Source organism: Panicum hallii, chromosome 2, assembly GCF_002211085.1.
Source record: "Panicum hallii strain FIL2 chromosome 2, PHallii_v3.1, whole genome shotgun sequence".
Classification (NCBI taxonomy): Eukaryota; Viridiplantae; Streptophyta; class Magnoliopsida; order Poales; family Poaceae; genus Panicum; species Panicum hallii.
In genome coordinates this window covers 22780398-22791932 of record NC_038043.1, presented here as the reverse complement: position 1 = coordinate 22791932, position 11535 = coordinate 22780398, and the positions used below count along the sequence as shown (strand labels likewise).

Sequence of the window (11535 nt, the reverse complement as noted above, 5' to 3'; positions counted from 1 at the left end):
CAAGAAACCGGCACAAGTTGTGACACGCTACTTGGAAAGGTTGAAGAGAGTTATGACAGATCAGTCAAAAGCAGAATCAGCATCTTGTGGAGTACGCACACGGTCCCAATTAAAAGACAAGCTCGAGGTATGGGAAGAAGATGGAATGATTCATACTCGAGATTCATTACGTCTTAAAGTCGATATCCCGATATACAAGAAGGAGGATGTTCCTCCTAAATTTGTGAATGGGAGGCCGTTCTTGACAATGGTGCAACTTTCTAAGTTGTCGGCTGCAGAGATTACAATGCATGAGTGGTACATGGTGGCTAGCAACAAACACAAACTCGAGGGCTTCTCATATGTTGCGCCAGATGATGCATTGGAGCAAAGATAATGTAGATGCTGTGCGGCATTTATTCTTTGACGATCTGTGGTCGTTGTACCATCGAAAAAGGATGGAAACCAACTACTTAACCCTCTTTTGCTTGTAAGTACCTCTAAACTTTAATGTTTGTTAGTTTTGTACAGCACAGATTCTAACAATTATTGCTTCTTACATGTAGGATGCAGTACATAGATGGTAAGAAGAAACAACTTCAGACAGGGTTTCTTGATCCATTGATGATATCCCAAGCTCGCTACAAAGAAGTTGTTCGGAGACATGGAGAAGAATACAAAGACCTTGATGATGATGAATTTGAGAGAGCAGTCAAAAAGAATTAAAGAAAAAAAATGAGGCTAATGGCAGCATACATCGGGCGAGCCATGTACAATCATGTACAACATGGCAAGGAGTTAATAATAGCTCCGCACCACTTTAAGTAAGTTCTCCACATGATTTTGAACTACAAATTATGGCAATCGTGATCTTAACATGTGTTTTCGTATATGTATATGTAGTGACCACTACATTTGTATCAAAATCTTTCCAAAGAGTGGTACAGCCATGGTCTTCGACTCGCTGAGAATGGAAAAGGATGCATATAATGACTTCTTGAGGATTTTAGAGAAGTATGACTATTTTACACATGTACTTACAACTTAGCAAATGTATTCTCTTAATCTCACAATGGTATTCTTATATGCAGCGCATACCGTTTTTATTGCAAAGATCTTGGCGGCGAGCATCCAGAGGACAAGCCTAATTTGTCAATATCATTATGTTCAACCAGTCAGAAACAACCTCCTGGTACTGTCCTGTGCGGTTATTATGTATGTGAATGGAGTCGTGTCAACCGTGAGGATGTAAGTTCCCTATCATTGTCTATGTTTCAATTTTTTTTATTGCAGCCCATGACATTACTATTACAAAGCACCTTTTGCTTTCATTCCATGTTTCTAAATCCAACATCAAGGATGAATCGCAAGGAAGAGATATGGCTACTGTCGGCGTGGCTAAGGTTGTAAGAGACTTGCTTTCCTTTTTGCACCGTGAAGTTCTTCCCCTAAATGGACTACTCTTCAATGAAAAGGGAAAGTTGTCTGATCTCCCGGAATTGTACAATCTAGCTCAGTGTTTACACCTTGAATTTGTTTAGCTTATGTCATGTGTGGGCTGTTCTTCAATGTTGATGTATGGACTTGAACTTGAGCTGATGTAAATTATGGTTTGGTGCTAATACTATTGTTGTCGTTCTGTGAATGTGATCTGTGATTTGTATGAATCTGTATATCTATTTGCTGTATGAATCTGGATATGATTTATGAATGCAAATTGAATTTGGATATGAATCTGGATATATTAAACCGCTTGTGATGTGTTAGATCATAAGCGTCTGGGCTTGCAACCCGCTTGTGATATGTATTTATCACAAGCGGCTGGGCTTAAAACCGCTTGTGATATGTTCCTATCACAAGAGGATTGGCTTACAAACAGCCTGTGATATGAATTTATCACAAGCGGCTCGACTTAAAACCGCTTGTGATATGTTCCTATCACAAGCGGATTGGCTTATAAACAGCCTGTGATATGTTCGTACCACAAGCGGCTTTTCTTTGAACCCGCCTGTGATGTCTCTAAAACACAAGCGCAGTGTTTGTTTCTCACAAGCGGTCCGTTTAGACCAAACCGCCTGTGATGTTTGTCTATCACAGGCAGTGCGTTTGGACCAAACCGCCTGTGATGTTGGTCTATCACAAGCGGTTTGTTTGGACAAAACCGCCTGTGATGTGTGTCTATCTCAAACGGTTTTTGATCGACCGCCTGAGATGTTGTTTTACATCACAAGCGGAGCGTCTCAAGCGGTTTCTGAAAGCGCTTGTGTAGAGGCTAACCGGACCGCTTGCGTAGAGCTTTATTGTAGTAGTGGGTGGGGGTAGGGGGATGGGGGGGGGAGGGTGGGGGGACGCATATGTGCTATAGCAGGTGGCGTATCCACCAGGTCTGCCGGGCTGTGGGTGGCAGCGGCGAGATGGGCGCCCGCCCTCGGAGGGGTTCCGCCCCCCATGCGCCGGTGGAGTCGGCCAACGACGCGGGTAGGCACGCAGACCGGCAACTGCATATCGGGTTCGGCGGTGGCCGGGGGCGTATTTCTCCGGTGGATCCAGCCATGCATCTTGCGTCGTGGTGATCGGGGTGCGGAGCGGGGATGGGAGCCTCCTGGTTTCCTTCCGATGTGAGAAAAATCTATGGCTCGATTCCCAATAGTTTTAAAAATAATCCAGGTCCCTATTCAGAACCGTTGTTCGGTGGAGGGGTTTTGTTAGACCGTACAAATTCTATTGATGTTTTTACATATGTTAGTTGGTAATTACAACCTTGTGCATGTCTGCCTTGTCTGCAAAAAGACGGCTATCTAATTACATATTTGGGTGAAATTTTTTACTACACCCTTGTCACATGACGCAGTTTGTGAGGTTATACGCAGTGATTGTGGTGCCTACGTTTTAAAAACAGTGGTTTTGCTGTTTTTTTGCTGGGTCTCCGGTGCGGCGGCGGCACCACCGGCTCGCTGAACATTATTGTTCAGCTTGCTAGGTACCAAATAGACAATAAGTGTGTATGTGTGTCTATATATAGATAGATCCAGAGACATGAGAAGAACAAATAACGAAATAATATAAGAGAGTTTGCTCAAACTTGGGTGCCAATCACTTCAGAGTTCAGACGCCATGTTCTCCTGACTTTTGTTTGGGTGCTTCTTCTTCCGAAGTTTGTTCGCTGTCTTGCTTGGGACTCTTCTGCTCTTTGATGTACTTGGTCATGGCATCAGCGATGGCTGCCAAAGCTCCAGTACTGACAAGTGAGGCATTGCTTGCATGCTCGGCATCAACTTTATACTTGATGGTTGATCTTATAATGGTCGGGCCATCTTTTTGTCCAACAATCTCAAATCGCACTAAATATTTCTGAAAGCCAAGATCTAGAAAGCCTCCTTCAATCACTTCTGCCTCCTTGATGTACTTTTCTTTGTCGACCATGGTGAACTTCTCCTTGTAACTTGCTAGTCCGGAAGTTCCTAGAAAAACAGATCAGAAAATACAAGATTACTTGAAAGTGGAACCCTGGAATTACACCAAAGCTCTACTGAATTGAACTAAAGTGTTCAGATTCTAACCTGATGGCGGGAAAGTGACAAGCAGTATTGTTCCAACACCGCCATCTCCCTCTACAAGCTCAACTTTTGACAGCACTTGAGGAAGCAATTGCGGGACCAATTGCGCTAGAGTGAGGCTGCCATAGACCTCCCACACGTTGATGGCTGGGAGGTCAGTCCAGAACTCATGGCAAAGGCTCCCTTCCATTGCTCCAGTTAGTTTTGTGGTGCTGCTACGGAGTCCAAGATGTGAGGAATTCTCCTTATACCAAACACTTCTTTATAGTGGTTGTTGAAGTCAATTGCAACATCGTCTTGTGTGGTCTACAAGTGCAGATGTTGATATGCACCTAGAAGAATGTGTACAGAGTACGCACCATTCATTTTTTTCAATAATATACAGTATTTATGTGATATATCCGGTCATAGCATTCGTATTTCGCTTTCAATAGGATTTGTATATTGGCCTTGTCCTGGTTTGTATTGATTGTTGGTTCTATCCTCGATGTGACTTGAAAAGTTTTTCCCAGTTATTGTATAACAATATGCATATATAGAATTTACAATTGATGTGCATCATAAATGGAGGTGTTCAATTGTAAAGTGAAAAGTCCGGTTTACACCCTTAAACTATAGCAGAAGTTCAATTTTCAACCATAAACTATAAAATTGGATGAGAGAGACTATCCAACTGTTGAAACCGGGCAAATTTGGCCCTTAGGGTGGTTTCAAAGGTGGGTTTGTATTTTTAAAAAAATTAAAAATTCTAGTTAGATCTAAAAAATAAAACTAATTTATTTTAAATCAAAAAAATATGAAACTAGTACCAAAATTTTTCTAAAAATGTAAGCTATCTATTATTTCTTATTTGAATCTTATTTATTAAAAATAATAGGCATAACTACGAGCAACTAAATGCAATGAAAAAAAGGATCCGAATAACCGATAAGTATAGTGCTAATAGATAGGTTATATTTTTAGAAAAATTTTGATACTTATTTCATATTTTTTGGATTTGAAATGAATTACTTATGATTTTTTAGTTTAAATTTGAATATTCTTAATTTTCATAAAAATGGAAAGCTACCTTCGAAACCACCCTAAAGGCCAAATTTGCCAGGTTTTGACAGTTGGATGGTCTCTCTTATCCGATTTTGTAGTTTAAGGATGAAAATCGGACTTTTGCGATAGTTCAAGGGTGTAAACTAGACTTTTCTCAATTGTAAACCAAACATCAAAATGTGTTCTAACATACATCTGTATCCATTAACAAAGTATTATTTGCTGAAAAGAAAAATGTTTGAAAGGCAGACCGTCTGAAACGTATTATTTCCATGACTTAGTCAAAATTTGAGTTGTCTAGTCGAGCTAAAGTTTTCAACGGCGAACGGTCCGGCTCTGGGGGGCGGACAGTCCGCCAACTAATGTGGCTCTAGGGGGCGGACGGCCCACCGGCTAATGTGAGTGAATCGATAGAAACTTCAAAGTTTCTGGTGGGCTTTTCACGTTGAACGACGGACGGTCCACCTAGTTCTGACGGACGGTCCGTCTGGTCTTGCTGTGTCTCGATAGAAACTCAAATATTTCTGTCTAATTTTTGACCGTGAATGGCGGATGGTCCGGCCCTAGGGGGCAGACGGTCTGCCGGCTGATGCTGTGCAATGATAGAAACCTTGTTGTTTCTCTGTGCTCTTTAACCATGTAAGGCAGACGGTCCGACCCTAGGCCGTGGATGGTCCGCTGGCTAAAATTTGAATCGCGATAGAAACTCGACTATTCTATTTTGGAACTTCGTTGAACTGGGGACGGTCCGCGGCTTATGAGGCGGACGGTCCGCCTGGGCTGTAACGGTCACTTCTAACACAGTTTGACTTTGAAGATAGCTGTTGGTTTGAATGGCGGATCGTCAGGTCCTTGTGAGGCGGACGATCCGCGAATGCTCTGTTTTCACGAGATTTGATTGTAACGGCTAGCCATGGGGGAAGGAGCTATATATACCTCATGCCCAGCCGTGGGTGAGATCTCTTGGCACTTTGAAAAGCTTCCGTGACATATTTGAGCCTTCTTCCTCCTCTCTCTCACTCACTTGGCTTTGAGGTTGCATCTTTGTGAGATTGAGAGCATCCTAGTGCATTGCATCAAGAGTTTGAGCTTTGTGGCACCAGGGAGTCTTCAAGCAAGCATCATCAACTTATTACTCTTGGAGGTTACCACCTCCTAGGTGGCTTTGAGCTGTGAAACGGTTGAGCCCTTCAAGGAGATTGTGAAGGAGCCCCAGTTGTTCTTGTGAGAGGTGTTGTGCTCACCTCGCTGGTGTGGTGAAGGGCAACTCTAGTGGAATCAAGGTTTGGAGAGGTTCATTGATCCAAGTTAGCTCATACATCAAGTGTGACTTGATAGAGGAGCGGTTGGAGCTTTGAATCCACCTCAACATGGATTAGGGGTGACCGGCAAGTTATCAACACCACGGGAAAAATTCAGTCTCTTGTGTGCTTGGTTATTTCTCTTGCTCAAGCTATTTCTTGCAATTTACTTTGAGCATTTACATTCCTAGAGATTGAATTGATACTTGTCACCCTAGGTTGCAAATCTTCATCTAGAATAGAGTCAAATAGAAATAGGATTTCTCTTGTCTTACTAATCAAATTTTATTAGTGTTGTGATTTTGTTTCAAACCGCCTATTCACTCCCTCTAGTCGGTATCCTAGATCCTACAATAGGTCTGACCCTAGTCTGCCAAGGACCTCCGGCTATTAGTTCTACTCTGAACCCGAATGTGGGGGAATTCGCTAACCACGAAGCAGCTTCGTAGCGGACGGACATGGCTATCACCACCTGCCTTCTACCCCTCAACACCGTGGGATTCGCAACAAACAAAGGTAATCTAGAGCCTAAACACCACATTTATACCATCGACTACTGCTCTAGCATTGCGTAGGGTTATCCCATCTTTATCAGGGGCCCTCTATTAGAGTATCTGCTACACGAACGGACGATGAACCCGTAAAAGAAAAACAATGTAAGGATAACTTTACCAAGAGCTTACCAAGAGATGAACCCGGATACTTACTCAAATGGATCGTATCCGTCGAGGTACAAAGTCGGAGAGAGGCCCACAAGTCCGGCTCTTCTCCACACTTGTTCCTCACACACTCCCTATCCTAATGATACAAGTGGAAAGAGTCCCTCTATTTCTTCTTGTCCATAAATGTGTTGTTACAAATGAGGGGGAGGAGGCCTCCTTTTATAGCTTGAGAGGTCGGTTCCCGCCATCTTTATATATGGAAACCTTAGCCACGGCCTAGAGGAAGAGTAGGGGGTACTCCTTGTCAAAATGCACCTGGATGGGAGTCCATCTGGGTTCGGCCAACCCAGGGGTTCGGCTAACCCCAGGTGGAGCCTCCATGGCTCTGCCTTCCTCTGACTAGCTGACATGTGGGCCCTGGCGATGATCCTTGGTGATTTGTGCCTTGGCGCCCCCGTTTGGTCTACTTTGTGGGCCCTCTTTGATCCTGTGTGTCATGACGGATGATCTTCTGTGCATTTCTTATGTGTGTCTTGTATGTTTTTCCTTAGTTTCCACTCATGTGTAGGTGCATATCATAATTCACCAAAACTTGTGGAGTTGGTTAGAATAAGCCCTATAGCTAAGTTTGGTGATTATTTTTATATTAAAGATGCAGATGTTGACGGTTAAATTTGTGACTTAAGCACCGTCTATAGTGAGTTCACTATTTTGCCTCTTCATAGTGGGTTCTTTGCATCCTTGAGGGGGGCTAATGCCGCATGCGGATTGGCAGATGCCTCGCGATAGCAGCCGGGTGCCGAAGGCACGGTGTTGGTGTTTTACTGCCACGCCCACTGAGGGATACCCCCGAGGTGGTGAGTTTGTAGATAGGGTGTTGCCAAGATCAGGAACTCGAAGGTGCAAGGAACACAAGGTTTAGACAGGTTCAGACCGTCGAGAGCGTAATACCCTACATCCTATATGGTTTGTATTTCCTTAGGTGGTGATCGGGTGATCTCCTCTATTTGGAGGGGGTCCCTATCCGCCCTTATATAGTCCGGGGGGACAGGTTTACATGGAAGTCCTAGTCGGGTACAAGCCCAGGAGTCCTACCCGAGTACTTCTCGAGTAGTTTCCTACCGTGTCCGACTAGTTTGACTACTGCATCAGTAGTCCTACTGCACTACGAGTAGTTACAACAGATGTAGGGCGTGGGCCATGCCCCATCCTGTATCCTAGGAGAAGTATGCCACGTGCACAGTCTCGTGTGCTCGGGTCTGACACGCGGGGACTGCGAGTACTTCTCAAGGGTCATCCTAAGCAACTTTTCCCATTCTTTTCAGGTTGTGGGTCAGGGTCACCCTCCCCGACTACAGAGCCACGCTCTACACTCGCATGTGTATACCCATCTGAACTTCGTTCAAGTAGGGTGAAAGTAAAGTCCACTTGCCGGGCCAATCGAGTACTTAGCTTATCGAGCACCATATTTTCGATATGTGGTTAGTACGTTCAAACGCTTAACCACCACTACCACACAATGTGGCCTTAGCATTTTTGTCACACCCGATTTATAAAGAACATAAATCGAGCAATCATATATGCGCCAGAATCAAGTCACGCATATATACAACAGAATCATCAAGATATCACAACACATATCACGAATAACATTAATATAAATCGTAAATGAATTATTTTATTACAACCGAATCAAGAATCGGTTCAAGAGTTGCGGAAGCGTAAAAGAGATACATGAAGAGCTGGGCGCCACAGGGACGTCGACTGGGAGACAAACGCCTAGAAGTCGTCGAAGCCGCTGACGTAGTCCTCCACGTTGCCGGGCACTAAGCAGCAGTCGAAGATATCCGAAATAGAACAGAAGAGTAGAGAGGCAAGTGTGAGTACAAACTAGTACTCAACAAGTATAACACAAACGATGAGGCTCTAGGCTGGCCGACTCAACTGCATTAGCTTTTAGTCTTAGCAAAATTTTATTAAAGCTAATTACTACAAGTGGATGAATTACCATGAACCCAAATTTCATAAGAAATTAGTCAGTATTAATTAAGAACTACTGAGAACCATCCAAACCAAAACCACCCGGGGAATCTCCCTAATCAAAGGTTGATAACCCCACTAATCAGACGGAGGATCTGGGCCGCTCATGACTGTGAGCACAGCTGATATATCAGTTTTACACTTTCGAGAGGTTGCACAACTTTACCCACAAGTCGTGAGCTACGCTAGTTGTTCATCACACTTCCTTAGGTGAGATGGCTAGCAAGCACACTACGAGACCGTTACAAAGGATCACGTTGGTAAGGTGTAACCGCTAAGGATTCTGGATCAGCGACGATGGGGCCCACCTCCGGGGGTACAAGACACACAGCACAGACCAAGCCGGAGGAGCAGGGACCATTGAAGCTTACCACCCCTCTTGCCCACGCAGGTAAGTTACTCCCGAACCAACACGACCTAATTAGTAAGTCAAGACCGTCCCATTCCAGTCTTGTGGTTGCGCGGTTGTCCCAGGTTGTCGCTCTATGAACCAGTCCTTATGGAGAGTGGCCAACCAAGCACTAAGCACCGTGCAGGCCCCCTAAACCATGTTTCTACAACAACATATTTTTAAGGACGCACAAACCACTCAAGCACACAGCACAGAGGGTCGGCTCCAGAATTAAGTTGCATAAGATCATTAACAAATTAATTAAAAAGGACCAAGTGTGTTATAGCGCAGCAACCTAGCACAACTGTGGCAGAAGCAACCTGAATTATACCGGCTCAAGCACGCGAGTCCACCCCAGAGGGCTCCAACGTGCTTCAAACGGTATAATCCCTTGGCCTGTCGGGTAACGTCCCGATAAACCACCGATACACAGGATCAAATAAGGTTACCTCACACGAAGGTGAGTCCAGAGATACAATCACCATCACATTTTACATTACAGAGAATTACATTACAAGAGTTTCCAAAAGAAGTATGAAGTTTCAAATCTAGAGAAAAGATTACAGACTGTAAAGTTAGGGTTAAAGCAGCGGAAAACATACGCGAAGAATTACAACACGTCGTCAAGGTGGATGTCATGCTAAGCCCGGGCATGACATCACTCGGTATCTTTAATGTTGGCCGAGGACGGATCCCATTCCACGGACCAACCTTCTGGAAAAGCACAGGGCCAAGGCAGGGAAAGAGTAGGGTCTTCAAGGACTATACCTGAAAAATATAAAACTAGCAAGGCTGAGTATACTAATACTCAGCAAGGCTTACCCGGATTTGAGTATACTTTAGCCCATAACTAGACTCATGAAGGCTTACAATAGCTCTAGGTTTAGTTTCAGCTGAAAAGCAACTAAGAGTAGATCCTTATTTTTAGCTTTTAGCTTCAAGTTCTATGTGATTATCCATTCTAGATAAGCACTTATAGCTAAGCAAGTAAGGTAGAGCCCTTTATCTCAACCATCAGTATTACTTATCATATAATTGCTCTTGTTACTCTGTGTGATAAAGGGATTAAGCAGTCTCAATCTTCGTGAGAGGCGGACGATTCTGAATCGAATTTAACCTTGCAAGGTAAACCTAACTCACACGCTTGGAATATCCAACGATAGTTCCGAAGCAACCGTTTGCCTTTCATTCCGACTCGTGGACAGGTCCACCACAAGCGACTGCAGGAACATACGCACATCACTCGTGCAGGACATACGTCTGTAGCGCGACTACAAAACCCGTATTCCTGGTTGCCCTTGCAACACGTATTTCCCCAGTCGAACTAAGTAACCAAAAGAACCAAATACATGTGGTGGGAGGTATGTCCACTCCTCGGGCCGATTGGCTACTAGGCTTACCGCTTACCCATAACTCACGGCATGTGGTTAGTACTTTCAAACGCTTAACCCCGATCGGCACACACCGCGACCTTATCAAATTCAACAACACAGACGGGGTATCATCTCAACCATGATACCTCTCAAAACTCCCGTCCGGCATCCTTATAGTGATAACAGGAATGTAATCATTACAACTCCTATATCGCGCGAGTGACAGGAAATCACCCGACTTCTACCGGCCCTAATAGCATAGCAGCTAGTCGGACTCAAGTACTAGTATCCATCACATTGGTTCCTAGGAGAATGCGACTAGGGTTTCAAGCAATTCCTAAGAACTTAATGCATAGAATACGTAAATAGATATAGATTGCAGTATAATTAAGATAGTGGGTTATGTCCGGGGCTTGCCTTTACTGGTGGGGCTGAAGTCAGAAATGTCAATATCTTCCGAACTTTGGTTCGGGGCTTCAGTCAGTTTCTTGATGACGTTTACTTGATCTTCAGAACATCCTCCGTAAACTCCGGGGAGATCTCGCAGGTACCGTTGCCGAACGTAGTCATATCTACATGCGATGCAACATTACATTCAAAACGTGCATATGAAACTATCTGACTTCACAATACAGTTGCAATCCAGCACTCATATAACACACTATCACATAACAACCAAAAAGATTTGAAGCTAAACTTATACAGAGCTTCAGGGGAACAACCAATTAGAAACAGCTACTTGTTGAGGGTTACAACAGAGCTGATTGGAAACAACGAGGGTTTAGCCGATTGATGAGCACATCGGGTTCTTAGATGATCGATGAAAGCATCGATTACTTCAGCAGGGGGAGGATTCCTAAAGCAGTTGTGTCTTAACTGAGATGTGCTTAAGTGTTATTCTAGGCAACTAGGTGTGGTTGTATCGGCTCGATTACGTCAGCACAACAATTGAGTGACGTATAGCCGATAGAAGTGTGGTTAAGGGTATGTGACCGATAGATATGTAGCCGATCTCTCCATCGATAAATCGGCTGATGGAAGTGTGTGGACAAGGATGGGGAAACTAAGGATTGATCGGCCATATTTGACCGATACGGAAAACGACTAGAATCGGCTTGGATCGGCCGATAACAAGAATCTTAAGGTCATGCGTGCAACTCTGATACAGTGTCTAGGTGCAGCCGACGT

The 11535-nt window shown here is 44.1% G+C and overlaps 1 protein-coding gene across 1 annotated transcript; it reads right to left on the bottom strand.

Annotated features, from left to right (window-relative positions):
- Window positions 1–2852: 2852 nt before the first annotated feature.
- On the bottom strand, window positions 2853–3778 carry LOC112881758 (S-norcoclaurine synthase-like). The gene is made up of 2 exons (XM_025946611.1): window positions 3540–3778; window positions 2853–3440 (listed from the first exon to the last, which is right to left on the bottom strand). The coding sequence occupies exons 1-2, from the start codon at window positions 3724–3726 to the stop codon at window positions 3085–3087; spliced, it is 543 nt and encodes a 180-aa protein (XP_025802396.1). The 5' UTR covers window positions 3727–3778; the 3' UTR covers window positions 2853–3084.
- Between the last annotated feature and the right edge of the window lie 7757 nt (window positions 3779–11535).

What these genes read in the sequence shown, in the direction of transcription:
- LOC112881758 (XM_025946611.1), bottom strand. Translation starts at nt 3,726, where the DNA reads ATGGAAGGGAGCCTTTGCCATGAGTTCTGGACTGACCTCCCAGCCATC. An exon ending in TGTCACTTTCCCGCCATCAG is followed by an intron (nt 3,441 to 3,539) that starts GTTAGAATCTGA and finishes CTGTTTTTCTAG; the next exon opens with GAACTTCCGGACTAGCAAGT.